The 27,003-nt window shown below is 38.5% G+C and overlaps 2 protein-coding genes across 9 annotated transcripts in view; both read right to left on the bottom strand.

Moving 5' to 3' along the window:
- arhgap36 (Rho GTPase activating protein 36) overlaps window positions 1–1,997 on the bottom strand; it is a 37,739-nt gene extending 35,742 nt beyond the window's left edge. Inside the window, exon 1 of one of the 3 annotated variants that reach the window (XM_055210874.2) lies at window positions 1,584–1,997. In XM_055210874.2, coding sequence (XP_055066849.2) covers window positions 1,584–1,676 — 93 coding nt within the window. In that variant the 5' untranslated portion in view covers window positions 1,677–1,997. The remainder of the gene's footprint in view (window positions 1–1,583) is intronic. The other 2 variants (XM_055210881.2, XM_055210872.2) reach the window with 2 other exon arrangements.
- Window positions 1,998–4,530: 2,533 nt separating this feature from the next.
- The window catches only part of nhsl2 (NHS-like 2), an 85,172-nt gene continuing 62,699 nt past the window's right edge, over window positions 4,531–27,003 (bottom strand). For 5 of the 6 annotated variants that reach the window (XM_055210812.2, XM_055210838.2, XM_055210831.2 and 2 more), the window contains exons 2-8: window positions 19,903–20,055; window positions 15,857–15,999; window positions 14,478–14,667; window positions 12,425–12,562; window positions 9,663–12,143; window positions 9,354–9,501; window positions 4,531–7,750 (exon numbers count right to left, since the gene is read on the bottom strand). In XM_055210812.2, coding sequence (XP_055066787.2) covers window positions 7,429–7,750; window positions 9,354–9,501; window positions 9,663–12,143; window positions 12,425–12,562; window positions 14,478–14,667; window positions 15,857–15,999; window positions 19,903–20,055 — 3,575 coding nt within the window. In that variant the 3' untranslated portion in view covers window positions 4,531–7,428. The remainder of the gene's footprint in view (window positions 7,751–9,353; window positions 9,502–9,662; window positions 12,144–12,424; window positions 12,563–14,477; window positions 14,668–15,856; window positions 16,000–19,902; window positions 20,056–27,003) is intronic. The other variant, XM_055210821.2, reaches the window with a different exon arrangement.

Below are 27,003 nucleotides of genomic sequence, written 5' to 3'. Positions count from 1 at the left end.
TGGATACTATTTTGTTTTCATTGGTTCAACAGTAAATCAAGACACACTGAGACAATCTAATTCTCATCTGTCTGGCTCCAATCTTTCTAACACTCAAATAAGAGTTTTTTTATGAGCAGATGATACTCGAGAGTTTGACATCAGTAAGACTTTTCCACCATTACCTTGCACCACTTTTTAGTACTTTTGGCTACATGTATGTTTTAATTACATTGTGAGACAAGCGATCAGAAGCAACCCATTTTTCCAGCTCATCCGTGCCACTCATTTATCATACATGGACAGTCTGCATAGATCTGTTTACACTGACTAATGCTGCAGGAATGTGCTTTGCAGAAAATCAATTTTTAAAGGATCTTAATTATGTTAAACTTAACATCCCTGTGTTTTCTCAAAAAAAAAGTATTTTTTTAGTTAATTATAATGCATTGCTAATAAAAACTTGTGCTTTTTGCAATATACTATAATAATGTAAATATCCACACAAAGAAATTCTATGGAATGATGCAGCACAAAATAGCACAGATATCTGCGGTAATGCTGGTTTTGCACCTGTCTTTCCCGTAATGTGTTTCTGCTAATGAAAGCCGATAGATATTTTGTTGACGACAGAAATGAAATAGAAGGCAACCCCCATCCACTCGAACTCCCACCCTCATAACATATGGTCTTCATTATATTGCACATTGTCCAAGACGTTGAGCAATAATAGTACAATTTCCATCGAATCTCCATTGCACATTGTTTTGGAGAAAAATAGCAGTATTTTTGTCCTTAAAATAACCCAACAACAGCAACAAAATGATTTGTGTTGGTCAGAAGAAATAACTCTACTTGTTATCTAACAGACGTCTTTCATCCAAAAAGAGTAAGACAGTCTAGACTAGGACATCTATAGCCAGAGCTTAGTCTGTGATCTTTGCATTAGCAGCCAAACTGAAGTGCACACAGGCTACTATAAACTATCACTAACATGATTCCACTTGTTTAAGAATTTGGAGCAGTTATGGATAATTTAGTTTTTAGTTTGATCATCTTATAACATGGTTTAGACATTTTCTTTACATCAGTTGCAACTGCAAGTTCACTTATGTACGCAGCATGTTCACCAATACTACAGGTTCCATAAAGAACCTTTAATGTCTACAAAAGGTTTCTGTTGTACTAAAAGCTATTTTAGTGGAAAAGGTTTGATTGACTAAATAAAGGTAAGAAGAAATGGTTCAAAGACCATTTGACTTCAAATGTTCTCTGGGGAACAAAAATGGTTCTTCTGTGGCATCACTGTGAAGAACCCTTAAAGAACCTTTATTTATAGGAGTGTATGGCATGAGATTATAAAACACCTGTTGTGCCACATAAGTCATAAAACAAGATAAAGTACATTTAGTATGCTCTTTAAACTTTTTACTACATTGCATTTTCAACAAAAGTTAAAAATTCATAGATTACACCCTGCATTGAATCTTTTCCTCTGTATTTTCATTTCATTTTTTTATGTTGCATTAGTGCAACAAAACACTGACTTTCTAAAGGGTTAAGCTCAAAATCCAAAAACAACTTTAGTTTATTATTTCACTCACCACGTAGTAGAACTGCATGTCCTGGCGAACAGGGTCCTCAGGCTGCATGACTGTAGATGAGTGTTTATCCGATCCCATGTAGAACAAAACCATAACACTTCTTTATGAGACACTTAGATCAGGTGCAAACACAACAAATGCACAAATTCTTCATCGGTCAAACTCTTCTTGATAGAGTCGTTCGGTCCATCTGCAGATCACTTCTGTTTAAAGAGGCACTGTGTCAGGGCTTCCTCTGTGTCTGTGTATCTGAGAAGTGATAGGAGCTCTTCCTGTTAAAGGGTGCTTTTTAAGTGTGTGTCTGTGTGCAGTCCAGCTGATAAAATGTGAGTCCCTGCACGCAGCACAGCATAGCCTCTGCTGTCAACAGCAGGAAACGTGCCAATGGCAGTTTAGAGTTTGACAAGCTCACAGCCTTCTTTTTTAAGGGCAGCCCCAGGAAGCATTGGGAAAGCTTTCGTGTGGGCTATGCCGGTGGCTGGGATCAACTCGGAATTATCCTCCCATTCCCACCTTCTTAACTGCGCATGTCTTTAAATAGTCTGAAGGTTGTGCAGAAGCTGTCGCGGCATGTCTGACTAGGCTTTATCTCAATAATAATTGCAGTAAGATAAGTAAACTTTGCTCTTTGTCGTTTATGGTCTTGACTGAAATACTCACCGTAGACTGTAAATTTAAGTTGATTAAACCTAAAAATTTAAGTGCAGCAAGAAATTTTTACTCTCAAATTTCTTCATACAAATACATTTATTTAATTTGCAAAATGTTTTTATATTTATATAATTAATGCAGTAAGTTGCATGAATAGTCCATAAACATTATAAACATAGCACTTTGGTTTTAGTGCAGACTAGTCATATTCATTTATATTTGTGTTTATGCATATAAAGCTGTTTTTAAATGTTAATCATTGACATTTGATTTACTGTTTTCTACATAAAATCATCCAATCATTCTGCGAAAAAATATGCCTTGATATCTGTAATTGACTTAATGATTAATATTAGACAGTAAGGCCATGTGAAAGATTAAAATCAATGTGAAATTAATGACTGAAATTGAACTTTGATACTCCTAAACAAAATAACTGAATTATGAGACTTTATTCTGGATTTCACATATGGGTCACTTACACAAAGTAAAGTGCAGTAAAGCTCACTGCCTGCCAAACCAGCAAGACTGGCACTGACAAAATTTACATGTATGTTAAAACTGGGCTAAACAGGAAACATTGGGGGCTGTAGTGTTATAGGGCAAGGTCTCCAAACTTTTTGTGAGCAAGTGCCACCACAATGGATAAAACGATCTGGAGGGCTACTTTTTGGATATAGTCTGCTTAAACTTTTTTTGTTTTACTTGTTGATTTTATTTTATTTTAGTCGTTGATATGTCTTATCACTGTTTAAAATGTTAACATACATAAAAGAAGCCAAGATAATATAAAAATATGTAATAAATAAATATTTAAATTAGAGCTATTAATAAAATGTGCTTTGTCAACTTACAGACTGTGCGGGCACCTGGTGCCCGTGGGCACCATGTTAGAGACCACTGCTGTGGTGTATAGCTAATAGGACATTAGGGACTATTGATATACTAAAAATTTTAATAATTATAAAATAATTACTTCAGGAATTTTTGCAATTATGTTCAATTTAATCAGTCTTGTCTTTTTACCTCACAAGTATTTTCACTAATGGGTTAGTTTGTTAGTTCTTATTGTATTGTAACTTAAGTGTTACAAAGATTTCACAAATGAATCTCTATTGTAATTAAAGTTGTCAATGTGGGATGATTTTACCTCTTAATTATAGAAAACAATTTGGATTACAGGCATTCTGCCACTTTTCTGTGCCACCCTAACTGTGTTTTTGGTCATGCTGTATTAAATATAAGTGGACTTTTCACAGACTCTAACCTTTTCCGGGTTTTAATCCAAATTCTGACAAACTATAAATTTTTAACATATCTTTAAAAAAAATCTCCTACAGATTCACATTAGATACGGTCATTTAAAAAACCATTTCAGACTAGATAAACCTATCCAAGAGGTAATCATAATTTGTCAGTTTGTCAATTATCTGAGAAAACAGTTAAGAAAAATACTATGTTGGTTTTTGTTACTACAATCAACATTTAAAATGGATCAAAAAGTTCATCAAAATTGTCTAAAGACAAGAACGGGTATTGTTAAAAATTTAAGAACGGGTATTGTTCAAAATTTTAAGAAAACTTTTATGAAAAGTCTGATCAACTTCAAATGTTGACTAGTAGCGTATTTTCCCTTTTACATAGGAGTCATTTTAGCCTTGTTTGCCCTGATAACAATTATTAAAGAGCACCTATTGTCCGATTCACCTTTTTTAATTTCCTTTGGTGTGTAAGTGTGTATTAGTACATGTTAACGATATGCAAAAGGTACATACCCCAAAGTAAACCATGATGCGCGTTATCGTCTCCAACATAAATCTCTTTTATTGGACTATAACAAACATACTTGTTGTATGCAACAGTTTACTTCCTGGGATTGGTGATGTAGACAAGACAGACATTATCATAATTCCTCCCGCTTCGGACTTACAGCCTGTAAGTTAACTCCGTTTAGCAACCGAATCTTTCAAACATTGTAAGGAGCGTCACGTTTCCGGCTGACGTCAGAGGTATTCAGGCCAATCACAACGAGAAATCTGGAGCTACAAAAATGCACGGTATGTTGAAAATACTGTTTTAACCATAAATCACGCAAACACATTGTATTAAACATATTGTTTTTAGCAATGAAATAGGTGCTCTTTGATGCTTGTACAGTAGGAAAGACTAAAATAAAAAATGAAAATAAACCCACAAGGGGGCAGTATTGTTCAAGTTTCTCATTGCAATACAAGCAATCAAGTTCCCATAGTAGTGTAGTGTGAAGTAGCAGAAAAAACACAAGAATGCAAAGAAATGTTATGCAAGAAAAATAATTTATTTTAATGATATACTTTTTACCACATAGGCAAGACATACTGCAAGTGATTTAAAGATCTCACACCAATCTTATAATTTCCGCTTGAGGGTGAGGTCTATAATATGCAGATTTTAAAATATGTCTTTCCAAGGATAAAATAACAAAAATATAATTCTCATAATTTTCTTGCCTTTCCACCCTGTCTTTCATATATTCCCAATGAATAAGGGCAATCTAAACATTTGTAAAGCTTTGTTGGCAATCAGTAAACTGTGAGAGCCTTTGTGCACTGAAATACTATTATACTTTATTATACTCCATCTCATTTATTAAATGCTAAAGTTTGGTCATCTTGTAATGCCAGGAACTGATTTAAAGTCGTTGGTTCCCATTCACCACAACACAATCGTTGTAAATCTTGTTCAGGGCTCAGAAACAACACAGTGCTTGTTAAAATAATTTTTTCCTTCTAAGTTGGCACATTTTTATTGTTGTAGAGCAGATTTGTCCCTCCTCTGTGAACCAAAATTGCCTTTAAAATGAAACCCAATAAGCTTAATAAAATAAAAGAAGAATTGAGCATAAAATGGCTTGCACAAGGTGGAAGAACTGTAAACAAAAACGTCCACGCTTGGTGAATACCCTTTCTTTTCAGGTCACTGTGTCAAATGCTACTAATAGGATTATAAGTCCATCCTACTAAAGGATGCTGCATTCAAAGTAGCATTTCATCTGTGTAGAAGCTGGAAATACTGTATGTTCCCTCTCTGGGATTACCATTATTGATGCACAAGGCTTCTAACAGTCGTACATCTCTTGTGTTCTCTATTTTGTTTTGCCCGAATACTACCATATCCCCCCCTCCTGTCTCTCTTTTGTTTGTACCTGTGAGAGTACTGCTGACATTGATAGGATTAAGCACAGAGTACACAAGAGTAGTGATAAATACTATAGTAGTAAATCCTAAAAAGAGTAAAAGAAACTCTGCATACCTCTACGGAAGTGCAATACCAAGGCATTTAAAAACACAGAGGCTTCACGCCAGAGTACAAGGCAAATAAACACTCATTTTTTTCATTCACTAAATATTTAAAACAAATGTCACACACTTTTAAATGTTGTGGTATTCCTTCTCTTTTTTTTCATTTTACACCTTTTCGTACAGTCGGAATACGTGAATGACCAGTCTGAGAAGGTAAATATATATTTAGACTCAGTTTCGCAAGTGTTCACGAGTCAGAACAGATTTTTGCCAAGCACTTCCTCTCCTGGACTGCTGAGGGCGCTCCGGCTCAATAGCACCAGTTTCTGTCCATTGTCTGATTGGGAGCCAGAGGAACAGTCACGTTGGGAGTTTCATCTGGAATGGTAAGAAGCTGTCTTTGAGTGCAGCTGTCTGATAGTCTCCAAAAATCCCACAATGAAGGGTGACAAATTAATTTAGCACAGATGACCTGCTTACGTCCTTCAGTAAATTATCACATTTGATCAAAGTCTGCAAAGTCTTTGTGCATTCAAATGTCGATCTACAATTCAGCCTTGCGGTGACATGGAGGGCAACCATTAAAAATTTAATTTTTTGGGTTGAAATTGAACACTGTTGAGGTTTGCCTTCCACTTTTCCTAACATTCATAGACGTTCACAGCAAGCGCTGGGAGATGAGCAGGTGTGTTGGGGCTTTGATGCATAGTCTGAAATGAAGATACAGTGAGAAGCTTGACATGGGTTAAAAGATGTAAGATCATCTGGGACTGTTGGGATTTGAGCTTTTGAGAAGAAATATGACTTCTTGTACCATCATCTGTAGTCCTCCTTCCTAATACTTTGTGTGTTGTAGAAGTAAACCTCTATAAAGAGATTATAACCCTTTAAACCAATAACCATGGTGGGTTTCCTGAGATACAAAGAAACCCCTGAGAGATTGGACCAATGATGACCCAGTTGTGACATTTACTGTCCTCTTTTTCGAAGCTTAACGTCCACTGTTTTTCCAGATTCCTACTTCCTGTGCTATTCCCTCTTTTCATACTGTCCATATTTTCTCAACAAATGGTTTTGTAGTATAGATGCTGTGTGTGTTCACTTCTGGCAGTGTGGGAAGATCTACTGTGTAGAGATTGGTTCATATGTATTGCATGATAATGCAGGACCACTTCAATGTGCGGTGAGCTTATAAAATAATAGGCAGTTTCCAAAGAATAGTCACAGATGGATGTATTTCATGACCTTGATCAAGCAGTTTTATAGTGTATTTAAATTTATTTTTTATATATATTGTATATTCTGTATATAGTTTTGTACAGATTAAATAAACTCAAGAAGACATTTATATGGCCTTTCGTATCTTTTGAAAAAATGTAACGCAAAAAGAAAAATAACAAATATAGGTTTTTTATCTTGTAAACTAGTTTTTGTACTGGTGAAAGTGCTTAATTTTTAGGGGTACCAGACCTTGCTTACAACTTCTGTGGAATGTTTTTGACTCCAGTCATACACTCCTTTTTTTCTGTGTGCAGTCTTCTGAAACACAATTACAGGTATCCTACACATTTAAGACACTTTCTAGTCCACCATCGGAAACCTTGCAGAGCAAACTTTGGCAGAACCAAATACATATAAGCTCCTTAAACATTTCTTGATGTCCGTTTCCATTCAGGAGTTTCATTACCACATTAAAACTGCAGATCTGTCCATCTTAAAAAATGTTTATCACGGTGGGCTCAGTTTTCTTTAATGCTGATTATCCTCCACAATAGTTTTACATCATCGATACAGTCCGCTTCTTTTTAAAGCAACATCCCAAACCCTGTCCGTTTCCAACAGCTTGAGGTCTTTGTATATTAAACCGTTTAGATGGGCAGTGGAGCCAGCCCTACGGATATCCAGCATGTGGTTCACTGGTCCTGTGAAGCTGGTTTGGGGGCATTTGTTGTGCTCGCATCTGGTTGTGACTGCGAGAACTCCGTGACTCGTCGTGCCAGTGGGTTTGTGCTCTTTAGCAACTCCATGGCTGAGACTCGGGTGCCACTGCTGGCCTTACTGCTTCTCTTCTGGAGAAGAGCCATGAAGTTTTCATTCCGTGAGCTTGACCGAGGAGTAGTCCCAGTGCCCAGAGTTCGGTGGTCTGTGCTACTGCTTTTAACAGGTGAGACCAAACACTGTCTGCTTCCGAAAGAGTCGGTTGGTTCCTTGCGGCCAAGAACTTTCCTCTTTGACCTAGAAAAGGCAGAGCATAGAGTAACAAATCTCATGCAACTCTTGTGTATACAAATTGGTATACGCTGAATATCAGAGATTTTATGGTATTTGCATATTAATTTAAATATAATTCTAAGAGTGATGCACGTGATTCACAAGTAAATAATTTTCTAATAAAAAAGCTCAATTCGATCTTAGTGATTCAACAATCAAATTAAAGTGCTACAAGTCTCACATCACCACCATTGCTTTAGGAACTGAGCTGTTCCTGCAGCTTAACTGGATCACTGCGTCAGCAGCGGAAAGGTTCTGGGTTTGATCCACTGAGAACACATAATGATAAAATATATATATATAGCCTAAATGCAGTGTAATTTCCTTTGGATGAAACCATCTAACAAATGCAAAACTGTAAATGTAAAATAACCCAGTACGGGCACTGACTATATACACTATACAGCACTATTCATAAGGACCACATTTTAAAAAAAATTATCTGCATTAAGTGCCTTTCTACCTCCCCATCACTAAAATTCTGAGGCAAAAGGCAATTTCAGCCCCAGAGCTACAGAGTATGCAATATAAAAATGATCTTAGTTGTTCACATCACAAGCCCAATGACAATACCCCCCAATCCCACTCTTGCACTGTAAAGAAATAGTCACTGATGTTTAAACTGTATGTGTACTCTGTGGATGCTGCAAAGTGGCATATGGCGCTTTCCCATTGCATAGTAACCCACGGGTCAGGTCGTGTCAGCTCACCTTACTTTGGCTTGGTTAGCTTTTCCATTGAGTTTAATACCACTTTAGAGTGGGAGGGATTATAGGTGTGTCATTATATTTGCGCTGCCTACTGCTGTGACATCATACAAAGTGGAAGTGAGCATCATTGGAATGCAGTGTTTCCCATACATTCATTTATTTGTCAGTCCGCCACAAAATCTAAATTTACCACCACAAAGTTTGCACATCGTGTTTGTCACTGTACCTCTGTCTCACATGACAGTTTCTGTACAAACACCTGTGGCGTCACTCGACGCGCACCGCTTAGTTGCAAAAAAGACGTGCATAGATGTAGAGGTATGCGTTGCGGATGTGCCGCTACAAACTGCAAAGAAAACATGGTGTGGATGTTTTTCACCGCTAAAACGGAGTTTGTAAACTTACAACAAAGCACAGATGACAATAGGTTTGCTCGAGACAGCGCAAGCACGAAGGTAAAGCTAATCTTGCGTTAGCAATGACGCTGGTAGTGACGATACTCTCAGACCAATCAGTGATCTACAGTGTTTTCACGTCACGTTTTATTATCAGCTCAGCTAGCTTGGAACCACCCAAAAAAGTATTTGGTACTAAGTACTGTACCCAGTGGAAAAGCCCCCAAAAGTAACCAGCCCAACACAACCCGTGGTGTACTATGCAATGGAAAAGCACCAATACAGTAGTTAAGTGAACAGGTAGCTAATACAGCATGTACATTATTTTAATATGGTTGGAAGATTGTACTGCCCAACATCCAGGACAGGAATTAAATATAAATGTGGTCATAATATCAATATACTCCGAAAACAAATAGTAACTTTAGTCAACTTGGTCATGTTAAAATGCAAATTCTGTACCTGTGTATTATGGTGAAGAGGTCCTCAGTGGTATGAGTTGTTGGAGTGTGAACAAATACATCATCATCTGTTTCTTCACTAATGTGCAGTTCGCTCTTGTCAACTGCAGAATCGATGTCTTCGGATATTTCTGTGTCTGTGTGAGATTCTGGGAAACAGTGTTTTTTTAAGAACAAATGAAATGATATCCATGTCTATACCTACACAAATTGCATTTGTATTACAAAACTTGACATACAAAGTTAAACAACTGTGGTTGTATAAATCCCTTATGGGCTTAAAGGAAAATGTAAACAAATGCTTTCTAACCTGTTTCTGTCTCTGCTGAAAGTATCTTGTAGTCCATAACTTGATAAGAACCTGAATCTTTTGAACTGTCCTCTTCAACAACCACATCATGCTCTAGATCTTCAGGGGTCTCATAAGTTTCAAGATCCTCATGGTTTCCGTCTATTTTTTGTGTTTCAGGATGGTCTTCGTCTTCAACTTTATAAGAATCCTCCTCGATCTCAGATGGCGGTGGACCTACGGGTGACTGGGAGACACTGTCTGAAAGCAGAGTTTGCCTCTCTGAATTTCCATTAGGCTGAATACTTGGAGATGGCAAAAGGAGGACACTGGGTTTTTTGGGCACTGGAGGGGGTACCTTGGGCTTCTTTTTCTCTAATTCTGCTAAACAAGATAATGTCATTCTGCTTGGTAGGGTCTTACTTTTGTCCTCTCTTTCTGGGCTGCTTGGGGATGGAAGATCTTCTTCAATGGGAATCCCATATTCCAGGTCAAACTCGGGGAGAGGAGGTATATGACTGTAGAGTCTCTCTTGTGAGGAAACTGCAGATGTGCTGAGTGGTGACTGAGCTGGTCTTTTAGGTTTGGGCTTTCTTACAACCATATAGATGTTACCAACAGGCATTGGTCGGTCCACAGGGGAAGATGGGGGAGACTCAGGTGTCAGAGGTGAGGATGAGGGAGATTTAAGCATCAAATTCATGGGTCTTTTAGGTAGAGGTGGCTTGATTGCAACTGGTGGCTTTGACAGTTTTGTGTCTGAGGGGGTGATAGGTGGGCTGATGTCTCGACTTTGCTCTTCTTCTATAACGTCAGAAGAGCCATCAGGACTGTCCTCAAGTTCTGAGCGGCTTACTGAACGAAGCCGTATACTTCGCAAGTCTGTTGTGGTAACCATGGGCAGAGATGACTGACTGGGGCTCAGTTTACCTGGTTTGTTGGCTGTAGATGTGTCAGAGTGGCGTCGACTCGCTTTAGACTTAGGTTTAACAGAGGACAGGTCCAGTTGAGAGTTTGCAGGCAGTTCAAACGAAAGACGTGAGCGAGATTTATCCTTCACTGGGAGGGAAGATTTCCGCTCTGGAATCTTTGGGCGCATTTTACAGCCAGCTGGAGAAGGTCCAGCCATGAGGGTGCTTGATATGGTTGGGGTTGGAGTTTCAGACTGGCTCGAGTAGCCACTGGATGGGGACATGAGGCATGGGGGCCTGAAGGGGGAGGGCTTGGTCTCAGCTTCAATAGATAGCTGTGAAGGAGAGGTGGCTCGTGAAGTTGAGGGTGAATTCAGGGACTCTGAGCTGCCCCGCACCTTCATGCACTCAATCACTGTGGTACCTGTGGCTGTGCTTGAACCTGATAGTGAGCGGTAGGGATCATTGTTGGACTTCCACTCATTGAGCTGCCAGTGAGGAGGAAACCCAAGCTCTGCTTCCCTCTCAGGAGGCTGAGATATATCAGATGATGTCTCCAAGCTACTATGGGCTTGATCCATGTCTTCCTCAGGCTTGGCAATTAAGAAGTCAGGCTGGAATGAATCTTGAATGTTGTGATCTCGAGGGAGAAAGAGGCTTTTGGGTCTGCCATCTCTAAAATGTCCTTCTCTGTGATAGGAGACCATCCCTTCAGCTTCTGATAGGTTTTTCATTAGAGATACACTACGTACTGGAGGTGGTGGCTTTTTCTTCGATTTTTTTAGTGAGATACTGCGTGAACGTGACCTCAGTCGACCATCTGGAAGAAAATCTGAACCTGTGGTCACAGAAATATTATCAGTGCTGGTGCTATCTTCCGAGCTGTTGCTTGGATATAGCAGGGCATAACCCTCTGGAACGTCAGGGACTGTCTCGCCTGGAGAGCATACGTTATCTGCTGAGCAAAAAGACCCAGAATCTGTCGGCGTTGAAAGTGAACGTTCACGAAACCTAAACGATCGTGCTAATTTCTTCTCCTGCTCACTTTTGCTGAGACTGCTACCTGTGCCCCGAATAGAAGTTGCCCCCTCAGTATCATTCTGCTTTCCAACAGCAACACCACCCCCGTGTGCGACTGTGTACATCCTATGTCCATATGGTTCAGAGATAGAGGTGAAAGAACTGGAATGTGACCCTGAGCTCATGGAGAGACCTGAACTGGTCTGAGATGGGCACATTACACCACCTCCTTCAACTCCTGGCATTAACATTCCAGTTTTAGATACAGGCTGCTTGGAAGGAGGGCTAGTAACCAAGGCATAGTTATATGAGTCATTCCAGGATGGCGAGAAAGTGGAACCTTTTGGGCCATTCCAGGAGGGGCTGGGGCACATCAGAGTGGCATGATCCATCATGCCTAACGGGGTCTTCGGGGATGAAGAGAAACTGTGCTCCAGGTCACTTTGGGTCTTCCGAAGAGGAATATGTTGTTGACCTGTGTTCTCAGTGGTGGGCTCCAATGATCTGGGTTGAGAGGATTCAGGGGAACAGGCACCTTGAATTAGATCCACAGCAAGAATTTTGCTGTCACCTAAAGACAAAATAGTTAAAAAAATAGTTTCAAAGGAAAAGTCAATATATCATACTTGAATCAAATGTAATTTTTAAATTGATCCTAAAGGCCAAATTCATAACATTGATGACTAAAAAAATGAAGTTTGGCAAAGTTTCTGTTTGGCTCTAACAACAATAGATTTAAAATTTACAAATAACTCAAAAGTAGAAGTTACTGGTCAGTGCCCATTGTCCTTTTCCTGTTTATTGTCTTTTTTACTTTTGAGACCCTGTCTCCTGTTACTTCCTTTTAGTCACCTTGGCAGTGCAGCGTGACATCAGGGCCTGCAACCACACTCCTCGGGCGGCGAATGGTTTTTGAGTTGACCGTTGAATCAGTTCTAAAGGGGGCCCGGAGTTCTCTGGGCTGTGCGGAGTGCTTATCAAAGCTCTGGCCTGAGGCAAGATATGAGATACCAGCTGTCAGTCTAACTGACAGTGCTCAGTCAAATAAATATAGTTTATTTTATGTACAAGCTTAAACTTTTATATCTGTATATATAATGTTATTCCCGAAAACCTTATAATGTTGTATAAAGTTACAATATATTATTCTACTGTATACATGGACTGAACTGCACTAAAACATATAGGCCTACTATAACTACCAAATCCAATTGAACATTGACAAGCATTTTGGTATACAGTATTTATGGATGAAAGTATTTTATGGATAAATGCAATAGCCAACATGAGATGGTTAGCTGGAGGCTTGATCATGGTGCCTGACTGATCTGAAAAAATGAAATCAGACAATGGACACTGGGTAATACATTAAAACAAGTGGTGGATATTGACTAAACACTAACAAATGGCTTATTTGTGTACCTTTCTTCAGTTACAATGAGACAATAAACAAGATTTTGCTTTCCTTTTAAGATTTAAGATAAATGGCATTGAACTGGCTACTTAAAAATTTGAAACAGTGCAGGTGGTGGTGCTGTGAGAAATGGCCCAGCGTTCAACAATGATAAAAAGGAAGTGAACGTAATGTGCTAAGTAAGCCCACTTCTCACTACTGTATGTTCTTACACTCCTGCCCCTTTTAGCTCCCTTAAAACACCAAAAGTCGCCTCATTACCTCCCAACATGTGAGCTTCCTTCATTCATGAAAATACCAATAAAGAAGGTGGGAAAAAAACGTTCTTCCTGCTTTCCTGTTTCTCCCACCCATGCTTGACGGTTCTTTCTCTCTCTCTCTCTCTCTCTCTCTCTCTCTCTCTCTCTCTCTCTCTCTCTCTCTCTCTCTCTCACACACACACACACACACACACACACTTATTCTGTCTGTCTCTCACTCTATGCAGCTTTTTCTGTGCATGGCTAAGTGAAGGAGGGAGAGCTGCATGTTGCCATGGCAACAGCTACCTGTTCATTATCTTTAGCGGGTGAAGAGCAGCACTACTTTGGGAATCAGACCCCAGGCTGCCTAAGCACAGCATTAACTGTGTTTACAGATCCAACCACCTCTCCAGTGTGTCTGGGACAAAGAGGATAACAGATAGTGAGCAGAGCAGAAGGTTTAGACTGATGGGTTTGGGACAGCTGAGATAGAGAGAGAGGAATAGAGAGTCCTATTGCAATAGGAGAAGTAATGTCTCACTTATAAAACAGGATGGGAGATTGAGAGAAGAGGTATAAGGGCTTAGATGGTGACAAGACCTCCTATAAAATGAAAAATGGGTTGTCTCATTGGTTTCTCTTAAATAGCAATGTTGGGATTTTGCCATTTCTTTGATTTTTATAGAAACCCTAGTCATCTTACATATGTCTTCTCTAGAGTTGCAGAGGAGATCTCACGAATCTCTTAAATCGTGCACAGATTTGTCAAGATGGACAATTAACATAGCAGTATTACTTAGATTTGAAATTGCAACGTCTGAGTAAAAAAAGTCAAGGAGTAAGAACATAAGAACTGAGAAACAGGGTTGGAGGTAATGGAAATGATAAAAATAATATTAAATTAAATAATAACTAAATTAAAATGGATTCTTATGCAATATCAATGATAGGTGGATCAAACACCTTTCCAATGCAATACACATTACTTTCTAGGAAATTCAAACACTCCAGTGATGATGATAAACGATGATCATACTGCAAAATATTTTTTGTCTTGTTTTCTCTGTGATATGCACTCATTCCAATACAACATTAAAACTATTTATTTAAGGAACAAAATTGTTACCCCTAAACACGCAAAACTGATAAAACACCTCTATAAACACACTGAAACCGCTACTTCACAAAGAACTGAAAACCCACAAATAAACTCAACATAAAGGCAAGCATTGTGCTGAGTCACGCTTACCTTTGATCTCAACTGGGACAAGGTGTGAAGGAGTTTGTCGGCCCAGGTGCCATCGAGGTTTCTCTGCAACAGGAGGGCTCAATGAGGCATTCCAGCCAAATAGAGACTTCTCTGATGCGCAGGGGGTCGGGTCCTGCGCCCGCACCCCTAATGTTGTGGTCTCATCCTCACACACCTGCTTATTTGCAGGCTAAAGAGAGGAAAACAAGTATGTGTATATTAACTACTGATATTTTAAAGGCGTGGTTCAATGGTATTTCATGCATTCTGACTTATTAACACAGTTATAGAGTTGTTTCCTCATGCTAAACGTAGGCAAAGTGTCAAAAAAGCAGTTGGGCGTGTTACAGAGTATTTCTGTGCCGAATGCACTTCGCCAGCGTTCGTACAAGTTTCACTTTTTTCAATTATGGGTCCAGCTGATGTTTCAGGGGTTTCTATACATATCACTTCTTTTTATGGGCACTTCCCCCAGAAAACCCTGCCCACCCGTCAATCAGCGAGAGACGCTAGAACTTACAAACATTAATCACGCAACAGCTTTGTTTAATTTCTCAACAATGGCACGAAAGAAGAAGTGTGTTTTTGGATGTAAGGAGAAGAAAGCCAGCCTTATGGAAACAAGCGGAGTTTTGCGTGTGTGTTTGATTGCGCTGGATTTCATTGAAAAGTCCCAACCGGGTCATGAGTTGCATGCGGTAAGTAAGACTTCTGTCTAATGTTGGACATCGGTACGTGCATTATATAAATGACATAAACATGTAGTGAATCATAAGTTAAACAGTGTTGTATAGTGTTGCATGACTCGTACTCACTCCTCCCGCAGTAGTAACTCCTCCGTCTTCATTTTTTCGTACGTTATCGAAAAGATTCGGTAAAGCTAATCTTTCTTTTATAAATCTGATTAAACTAAAGACTCTTCGGAGATATAAAGGATGTCATACTACTCTATAGGTACTCCAGATTAACATTAGACATGCAGAAACAGCGTGTGTTATGTGAGCTTTAAAGTTTGCCTACACAGAGCTGGTCAATGAAAAGTTGCACTAGTTGATGAATTTCCATTACTTTTATGCACCCTGATTTGGTTTTGTCTTTTAGGCAGATCATGATCATTGTACGAATTATTAATTTGGCAGGATGTGTAAACTATTACAGTTATGATTCAAACTGTAACATTTTTAGTTAACATGCCAACAGAGATAAGCCTGTAGTTGTGTACACTCAAGGGACAAACCACATCTATCGTAATTACATTTGCAATCTTTATAAACATTAATGCTTTATAAGAATGAAATAAGGTCGTTGGTGGAACACAAATATGAAGTAAAACTCTAAGTTTATACTTAACATACAAGGACAGCAGAAAAATTGTTTACCACAAAGACAAACTCTGTCTTCTTGTTGCTGAGCGTGGAAGGAGACCGACTGAGGGTGGTCGACGTGTCTTCAGAGCTCGGAGAGGAAGAGTGTCTGAATGTCTGTCCTGTAACTCTGTTATCGTACAGCTGCTCCTCAAAATCTGAGTAGACACAGTTTTAAAGTTAGCACTGATTTTATTTACAGAAAGATGCTATTAAATGAAATCTCTCTCGCTGGCTTTGTCCAAAATGTTCTCTAAGGCTCTTGTAAACAGTCTAATTACCATTTCATTCATACCGAGGACTCCCCTCAAAAGCCCCCACCGTATGCTTGTAGCTACTCTAATCCCCCAAAACATTCCTTTTAAACCCCCCCCCCCCAATTACATACCCACTAACACTGTCCTACACTTATCCAGGCTTTTACCTCTTATCACTTGTGTCTACAGGTTCAGCAATACTTTTGAGGGGTTCATGCTAATGGAGCTACTAAGGTCTGTGTGTGATGGGGTGGTTTAAGGAGGGATATGCCTAGTCTTTTGCCAAAATATAGAGCTGTGGTTGCCTAGCAATAGCGAGCCGTCTCAGACAATGGCATACCTCCGGAGTCAACAATAGCCCCGAGCCCCAAGTTTAACCTCATAGAGTCGAGTCCTCGTCACATGCTGGGACGCCGCATAACAAAGCACTAGACAGAATCCTCATTAAAAAAGAAAGAGTCTGCAGTAACACTACAGCCTATAGCTGTGCATTTACTGACAAACGCACAACTTCACAATATGTTTTGGCATTTTATTCATCATGCTGAAGGCCCGGAGACACTTCTATTCTTGATGCTTGACCAGATGGCTTTCAAATGACGACACTAATGAGTTGCACGGCAAGACAACACTTCAGTTAGCTTTGATCTCAAGTTAGCTCAACAATTATGCTGAACAAATAGGAAAGGCACATGGAGCAAAATATACATGCAAATTATTAAAACTGGTGCATTTTGAGGATTAATTCAATGAAGCTGTAACAAGACCAAACTCTTGTGAGGAGAAGCCATCATGGAAGCAAATTCTTGTTTAAAAAAATCCATTGAAACCAGTTAATCACACCAGTTCTGCAATGCAGTTAATGTAAAGACTAGTGCAAGACATGGAATCTCATACTAGGAGGAGAAGAAAGGAGGAGAAAGTGAACTGCACAGAGAAAACTCACCAGAATGGTTCATGCAAGTGCCTGAGGAATCCTGTGAAAGTCTTGGCTTCAAAGACCAATGTCAAAACTTCAAAGATGCATGAGAGAGGGCACCAGAAAGCAACGCCAAGTGAGAGTGAGGGTGTGTATATTTGTGTGAAGGTATTTGAGGCACACCCTCCCCTGTGGGTTCTCCCCTGACCCGCTCTTGGGCCATTCAGCAAAACTAATGGGACTAATTCCTATCAGCCAATCAAATGGCTTGCCTAAACAAGACGGCAAGCGCTCAAGCATGTTGGCTTCCATGAACAACCTCAAAGCTTAACAAGATACTGAAAAACACCCATTTATTAAATATAGGTCACTCCTTGTCCTGTGTACGCAGTCTAATGGATGAGTTCAATAGAAACAATGACTCTTTTCTTGTCGGTTGGACTGTTTATGTCTGGTCTATTTTTTATTGTTCTGCTACATTTGTATTATTAGTTATTTGTAACTGAACACAAATAACTTGTATGCACTGAATGGGGTGGTAGTTAAGATTTCATTCATTCATTACTCTAGATTAACTTGAACATTAAGGAAGCTTAAAGAGCACCTATTCTATTGCTAAAAAACAATGTTATTTTGTGTATTTGGTATAATAAAATGTGTTTGTTTGTGTGGTTTATGTTTAAAAAGCACATTATTTTCCAAATACCGTACATTTTTGTAGCTCCAGATTTCACTTTCTTCCTGAAACCCACGGATTTGAAAAGCTCTGTGTCCCTGATTGGCCAGCTACTGTAATCTGTACGTCAGCCCCGCCGCTCCCATAACGCGCATCACGCGCTGTGCGTAGGGCACCAGGTGCTGAGAGGACACCAAAAATAGCCTGATGAAATTTTTTTTAATGCTGATAGAATTTCATTAGCCTATAGAAATATTATTAGGCACTTTTTATCCATGTATATGTTACAAAAAAGGGGAAACGAGATAATTTAATTGCTCTAGTATAGAAAGTATGCCCCCCAGCCATTGATGGTCCGTGCCAGTTGATTGCGCAGGCAAGTTTGACAGAGGCCGCTTCTCAATCCGAAGACTGCAGCCTCCAGAGGTTGCATTTCAAGGATGCATACGTCATCAAACTTTCTTATTTCGTAATAATATAACGACTATAAAGTTGACTATTATTCTTAGTTAATTGTAAATTGTTGTTATATGCTTATGACTTGCTAATGTAATGTTCAGTTAACTGAAATAATGCAGCCTGCATATGCAACCATATGCAGGGGCGGGGTGGGGGTCATTATAAAGGATTTATGCTTAGGGCACCAAAATGGCTAGCAGCAGCACTGCTGTACGTTGTGATTAGCCTGAATACCTCTAAAGTCAGCAGGAAATGTGACGCCCCTTACCATGTTTGAAAGATTCAGTTGCTAACAGGAGTTAACTTACAGGCTGTGAGTCCAAAGCGGAAGGAATTACGATAATGTCGGTCTTGTCTACATCACAAATCCTTATAAATAAACTGTTGCCTACAATCCGTGTTTGTTGTAGTCCAAGAAAATAGATTTACGTTGGAGATGATAAATCTCGTCATTGTTTACTTTGGAGTACATACCTTTTGTATATTGTTAACATGTACTAATTCACACTTACACACCAAAGGAATAAAAAAAATTGAATCGGACAATAGGTGCTCTTTAATAGCTTCAATATTGTTGATCCCCTTAGTTGGCTAACATAACAGTTACAGATATGGACAGATCAAGCATGGCTACAACTGTACAATTATATTATTAAAATAATCACATCATTCTGGCATATAATGCTCAGAAATACAACACCGATGCAACCAACTCTGTCTTTGCACACATACTGTATCTTACTGGGAAATATTGAGATCGCTAGTCAAATGCCCTCCAGCAGTCAATTGGGTTGCTATGAATACACCAAGAGAACCGGCAATTAGGCAGTAAAACAACACTTTTGTTTGCTGGAGTTGAACTTTCCGAAACAACTCATCTGTCTACTTTCAATGACTTCATCAAACGAACAGCAGCTTATTAACAATGACTGCACAAAACCGTCTTAATGTGCAAAATCCAACATTTAATAACATTAGAGCCATAACCACGATTGACAAATGAAATCATCGTCGTCACTAATTCAGATAGGGGTTTATTAATATGGGCATTTTAATGACCAATTCTTAAACTTCTTAATTGGTCCACACACACATACACACACTAATAACCAAAAAAAGGTAATTGCTTACATCTTTAAATGGCAAAGTGCTGTACAGTATATTCACATAGCACAGCACCACACGTTCGTAAACACTGACCACCCACTCAGTGTTGTTTAAGCAACAGCTGCCCGGTCGATCTGATACTCGACTTCAACCAGAATACCATCCCTAATATTACACCACATAAACACATGTAATATCCAAAAAGACAGAGATGAGAAATTCAACCTGTTCCGTCACACAAACGCACGGCGTCGGGAGTCATCGGCATTGATGTAATCATTCAATGAGAAATGAAATGAACACAGAAAGAGACACTGTGTATTCCCTCCAAATCAAACCGAATCTAATGGATCATTGAGAAAATTATGATTCAGAGATGGAGAGAGACAAGAGAGGGAAAACATGAGGATGCTCGGAGGAAAAGAAAGACAAATACAGCCTCTCTTGCACACACACGGATACACAGACAGGGAATGGAAGTGGAGGGTATTCGTAGACAACATTCAACGCACACCCACATGCAAAAAAATGAAAACACATGATCCAGACGTACGATCCAGCTGTGGGATCCAACAAACCAGCTATACAATCCTCTCATGGTACCAAAACACACAGACAAACAGCCCGCAGCTGACTCCCCTACCTTGCAGTATGCTCTGTAGGTTCAGCTGAGCCTCCTGATGCAGTTCCTGCACACACTCCGGCCTACTCCACGAGCCGAACACATTCACATGCTGTTGCCATGACGATTGGAAGTGGACCGTTCGTTTGCTCTCCGAGTCCAAGTTGGTGGTGGCTGGCAGAAAGAGAGAGAGAGAGAGAGAGGGAGGGGAAAATGAGAGATGCAGATAGATAGAGAGAGAGAAGCAGAAAAGAGGGAGGGGAAAGAAAAAAATACATAAATATAAACTGATCAAATCTGCATATCTGCATATATATTTGCACACTACAGCAGCAAAGAGGTGGAAACATCTTATAGAGGGAGTGCACGCTAGATGTGCGGTCTTTGATCTCATAATCATGACAATTAATTCATTACAACCTGCACAATCACATACAGGCAAATACAAATTACGGTGTGCCAATCTAGATCAGTGCTAGATACTTACATATAGCAATGGATACCTTTAGTAGTTACTGTTTTGCTTATTGTAAGAGAATCATTATACTAATGACTTTTTAATAATATTACTCAAGATTGTCAAGACAAATAAAACAATAATCAAACTTAGAGATTCCATCATAACTAATAAACAACATAAGGACCAAAACACAAAATATTCTTCTTTTACAGTATCAAAAAACACCCACATCGAGATGCAATGGTGTTTGCATGTGTAATCTTGCATACCTTTTATATAACGCCAAAAAGCTGAGACAGAAAAAGACACTGATTATAAAAGACTGCTTACTTATCTCCCAAGAGGTTAACCGAGCACGCTTAATTACAACTTCAACACTAGTTAATATGCTATTCCATCCTCTTATGTAACTCTGCTAATTTTGAAAGTATAGAAATAGATCAAATTCAAAGAAACACTCAACATTTTGAACATTAGGGCAACCAGTAGGGTTAAATGATGGGGTGTGCAGAACTGAAGAACGAAAGATATGTAATGTACAATTAAATGCCTTGTTGTACTAGTATTAATTTACTTTAGCAGTCTAATGCATGGAAATACATTCACTGTTTAACCTTTATGTTTGCTAATACAATATAGATAAATCCATAAAAACCCCAAAAATGGTCCCTAGAGGCAGTACCCTTTAAAAGATATGTATACATATGGTCAGTGTTGGGGGTAACATATTACAAGTAACGTGCATTACGTAATAATATTACTTTTCTGAAGTAACGAGTAAAGTAACGCTTTACTTTATAAATATACACATTAATATTTGAGTTACTTTTTTTAAAAAGTAATGCAAGTTACTTTTTTAGTTTATGTAATTCGATTAAAAAAATATGTACTGAATTAAACTAAACGTACCACGTTTTTTTCATAACTTGGCTGATGCTGCGTCTTACAGTCAGGTGCGCCTTGTAAGTCAGTATGAATTAATTTTGACATTTATGAGGCAAGAGACAGCAAGAGTCCGCCATATGCTGCTTCTGTATTTATGTAATTCAATGGATTCTGTAATGTGGAATGACGAGTATGCGAACTTCATGCTAGTTGGCTTGTTCGGTTAATTTAGCCTATTCAACCTTCCAGGTAAGTTCTGTATGTTATGGTTTATCATTTAAATAACTGATAATATTACTTTAACGTACAGACATCTATTCAGCCTGCTGTTCTGTGCTAATGTTTAGTTGAATAACTTGCCTTTCCAGATTAAATGTCTGTTCTTCGGCTTGGATTTTGTGAAATTATTTTCTAAATAAACGCGACGTATAGTCCACTGTGACTTATATATGTTATTTCGTCTTAATGACGCATTTTTGAATGATACGGCTTATACTCTGGTGCGGCTTATAGTCCGGAAAGTACGGTCACATTATGCACTCTATGCGTACACGCTTGTGTGGGGACAGTTTGAGTCAGAAACTGAGATGCCGGCCAGAGCTCGACATTTTTGTGAAGAAATATGCATGTTCTGAATGCCGAACTTTCAGTCATAAAGACACCTGCAAGGCCTGAAAGAGATTAAGCCTCATCCAAAAAAAAGTAATGCAAAAGTAACTAAGTAACACAATTAGTTACTTTTTTGGGATTAACTTAATATTGTAATGCATTACTTTTAAAAGTAACTTTCCCCAACACTGCATATGGTACCAATATGCACTTTTAAGGTACTAACAGTGGCGGCCGGTGACTTTTTCTTTTGAGGGCGCTCGATGCGAAACATGTATGTAGCCTGTCATGTGTGTGGTTCCTTTTTTTCAAAATATGTGTTCGGCGCAAGTCACTTTGAATAAAAGCGTCTGCCAAATCCATAAATGTAAATGTTTGTTAAAAGAACATAGTTGCCAAAGCCAAAAGAGAAAACACCCAGGCTGCTGTTAACCCACTTCTGCCTATCTAAACTTACTGCTTGAGTCTGGAGGATATTTGTTGGACCATTTGATACTACACCAACAATATTACAGTACACAACTAGTATAATGTTATGTAACAGAGATACCAAAGTGGGGGGAAATGGCAACTAAATTATTAGCACTCTATTATTTCTTGTGCACTGTCAGCTTTGTCTTATGGAGAAATAAAAATAGAAATGAGAGAAGTGCTGACTTTAAAGTTGAATTAAGACTTAAGAGCCCAAATAAAATAGTGGATAGTATAAACGACTTAACACTGCAACAGAAAATGGTAAAAAAAAATGGTCCCAAGCTGTCACCGGGGAAGTACCCTTTAAAAGTAGGGCTGGAAAATAATTCGATATCAATACATTTGGCTGTATTTATTTTAATTTTTAAACAGTGATATGGTTTCTAAACACATTTCTAATATTTCAATATATGTCCCGTGGCCGTTCACGTCACCTGTGAGGTACTAATATGCACTCTTTAGTTGTAAAGGTGTACTTTTTAAACAGGCATGCCCCATTTACAGCTATTGACCATTTTCTTTACCTATTTTTGACAGTGTAAGAAAGCAATACTATCCACTTTTTTAAATCGTCTCTAAATTCTTAATTAGCTTTGAAGTTTCATCTATTTTTATTCCTCCATAATGCAAAACTTTGAGTGGTAAAATCCTTTAGGGCAGCACAAAGTTTGAATCTGTGATATAAACATTCATACTGCTGTAGACAACATCAGAGGGTCTCAATCTATTTACATATACAGTATCAGATTAAAGTGTGTGTATATGAACTAAAAAATATTGCATTGCATTACATATTCTCTACCCAGCAGATGTTGTTAGCTATGATTAGTACTTCCCCCTTTCTATAGATATTCATATATTTCATCAGCAGAGCTGAAACGGACTGTTTACTTTACACATTGGGGATTGAAATTTAAGTGCCATGTTTAGACACACGATGAAAGACGCTCGCACGGATCCAATATAAGTAAAAAATAAACTTGCAAAATGGTGTCAGTGTCTCTCACCAACCCATATCGGATTGCACAATTTTCTCACATGCATGCAGGAATCCAATTGTGTTTTAGCTCTGTGATCGTACGGAGAGTGCTGCCAAAAGCAATTACTTTCAGAAAATAATTGTAGTGACATGAATCCCAATTCAAACTCTCTTTTTGCCCCTCCCTCTTTCCCTTCACTGATGTGTGAGATTGAAGCGTTTCCAGCCAGTCAAGCAGGACTACAGCCCCTGATGGGTTTTTACTGGGTGCACATAGAAACGCATAGCAGCACTACATGAGGTGATGGTAATCTGTTATCCAAAGATGTCCAACAGAGATGGCTCGTGCCAATGTTGTCATCATACCTGGACAAGTACCAATAAAAAGCTGCAAAACGCTATAATGTGGACCAAAGTGATTCATCCCAGCAGATGTTGTGTTCCAGCAAAAAACAATCCCAGTCCTCAATATGATGACATTAAAACAGCCGGTTAATTAATTAAATCAATCAGCTAATGATGAAAACACTTACATCCCCTCTCAGCTGTCACATCTACATGTAAAGATTTAGCGAAACTGAGATCTCAGTGTTAACTCAACACAAGGAGTGTATATAGCGATATAGCGAGTAGCAGTGTGTACCATAAATGAAAGCAATGAATAGTTATTTTTGTTTACTAGTAGACTAGCATTGTAAGACAAAATGATCCCAGCTGTCACTGTGGCAGTACTCTTCTAATCTAAGGTTCTAATATGTGCCATTTAGGTACAGATATGTATACATTTGGTACAAATATGTATCTTTGAGGTATTAATATACACTCTGGCACCAATATGTATCTCTGAGGTACTAATACCTTTGGGTGCAAATGTATACTTTTTGAAAGGTTACCGCCCCATTGACAGCTAGGTCCATAGTACCATTTTTTCTGAGATTGTAGATGGCCCCAAAGTTAAAGAGACACTCCACTTTTTTGGAAAATATGCTCATTTTCCAGCTCCCCTAGAGTTAAACACTCTATTTTTACCGTTTTGGAATCCATTCAGCTGATCTCTGGGTCTGGCCCTACCACTTTTAGCATAGCTTAGCACAATCCATCGAATCTGATTAGACCATTAGCATCGCGCTAAAAAATAACCAAAGAGTTTGGATATTTTTACTATTTAAAACTCGACTCTTCTGTAGTTACATCGTTTACTAAGACCGACAGAAAATTAAAGTTGCGATTTTTTAGGCAGATATGGCTAGGAACTATACTCTCATTCTGGTGTAATAATCAAGGACTTTGCTGCGTACCATGGCTGCAGCAGGCATAGTGATATTACGCACTGTCCGAAAATAGTTCTCCTGCCCTTGAAAGTTACTGAGGGGACTGTTTTCGGCTGCTGCGTAATATCATTGCGTCTCCTGCAGCCATGTTACATCAGCAAAGTCATTGATTATTACGCCAGAATGAGAGTATAGTTCCTAGCCTAGAAAATCAAAACTTTTAATTTTCTGTCTGTCTTAGTACATAATGTAACTACAGAAGAGTCAAGTTTTAAATAGGAAAAATATCCAAACTCTCCGGTTATTTTCTAGTGCAATGCTAATGGTCTAATCTGATTCAATGGATTATGCTAAGCTATGCTAAAAGTGGTAACGCCAGACCCGGAGATCAGCTGAGTGGATTCCAAAAAGGTAAAAATGAAATGTTTAATTCTAGGGGAGCTGTAAAACAAGCATATTTTCAAAAAAAGTGGTGTCCCTTTAAAAAGTTTTCATTTATTCCCTTTATCAAACATGCAGTAAAAACCTCATGCAAAACACACAACTTAAAAACAAATAACTATTTCTTATTGTAATGGGTGCATAATGGCACAAAGTTAAAACTCTGGACACACCCACAGCTAACAACGCTACTCTCATACTGTAAAAAAGTGGCATCACTAGCTATTTATTTTTTTCTGGTGGGGCACAATCAGCCAATTGCAACATGAGCAATGTACAAAAAATGACAATAAAATATTTAAAAAAACAACACTAAATAATGGGCAATTATTTATACAACAAAGCACTTGAAAAGCATTTAATCCAATGGAATGTGTTAATACAAAGCAGAACAAAAATGAAATCAGATTAACTCATGATGTTAAAATGATCCACCACTCTAACTTGTCAGATAATTTCTTACCAAAAATCTGGCTGTCCATTATCAAATCATTTATAAATGTATGCATATCTAGCTGGCATATTCTCTTTATTATTTTCGAAGTTTCCTTTTCTATACTGATCATAATTTCACATAATAACTGCAAATGTGTCCATATTTAATTTTTAATGATGATAAAGCATTTATATTTTACAAACTAATATAATATACACAGTCTGACGACAATGTAACAGACTCAGATTAACAAGACATACTTGTCCCAATTCACCCTTTATCCCTGTCTGCTAGTGTACATGATGAGGACATGAATCATTGATCACTGTAATAACATGCAGCATACTTAAGATGCTAGTATATTTATGAGCAGGTGAAAATAGCAAGAATAGGATTCTAATATGTGAATTTGTGCTGTGTATAATTATTATGTATATTTAACCACACACACATAGGTTATATATATTTATTTCAGAAATTTTTAATTTATATATATATATTTATGAATGTATATATAATATAGAATATTTAAAAATAAAAATAAATATATATACACACATTTACATGTTTCTTAAATACATACATGAATGTGTGTGTATTTATATATACATAATAATTACACACTGCACACACTCATATTATGCCAAAAATCACTTTTATTTTGTATCCGATTATTCGCAATTAATTAATTTACATGCACATGTGCACGACGTTCTCATCTTATCCCTTACGCAGACTGTGACAAGTCGTCCCTAAGCTGGGCAAATGAGACTCACTGCTGAACTGCTTTGTTCATGTGTAAAGAAAAAACAAGTTCAAATTGCAGAGAATGGATGATCATGTAATGCATTTTGCGCCACAGCGCCATCTAGTGGGGCCCGGCCTCTAATGTACAGATTGCGCCACTGCTCATATAACCACAAACATCTCTGTCCTGACTCTGCCCATAATACAAGACTGCACAGATTCCATCACACCTCCTCCAACACAACTGTTTTCCACTGAAACATGTCATTGAGTGTTTATGAGACTGTGATGTGTTTGCATATGCTGCAGTGTTGGGTCCCAGCAGTGCTGACTATAGCTAGTGCTGCTTCCTCATGCACTCCCTCAGCCCTCCCCGTCTGTTTCCTCTGGTGCCAGTACGTGTGTGTGAACGACAAGTGCTGAAGGACAGACTGTTAGTGAAAGTGTGTCTATTTGTCAGAATGTGTAATAAACACAAACGCACGTATGTGCTCACACGCTTTCCCTTACATAGGAAATGTGTGTGAGAAAAGAAATGTGACCACAGGCCTTTTGGAGTTCATCATCCTCTAACACGCCATACATTTCCATTTACTCATCTCCCCCTCTGTTCCTCAGCTGGAGGTTTTCCTACCTCAAGCCAAGCCACAGACAACAGGGAAAAGATTAGGTCTTCAGATTGCTTAACATTTCCTCAATTCACAACAGATTTTCTACCGGCTATTAAACGGCTTTCCAGAATGCTTCCCGTGTAATGCACTGGACAAACAGATGTTCTTTAATTGTGTACATTTTGTTGTGTTGACCTGGTACAGTTGCT

Source organism: Misgurnus anguillicaudatus, chromosome 21 (genome assembly GCF_027580225.2).
Source record: "Misgurnus anguillicaudatus chromosome 21, ASM2758022v2, whole genome shotgun sequence".
NCBI classification, from domain to species: domain Eukaryota; kingdom Metazoa; phylum Chordata; class Actinopteri; order Cypriniformes; family Cobitidae; genus Misgurnus; species Misgurnus anguillicaudatus.
Note: the sequence above shows the minus strand (reverse complement) of the source record. Positions and strands in the feature narration are given on the sequence as shown.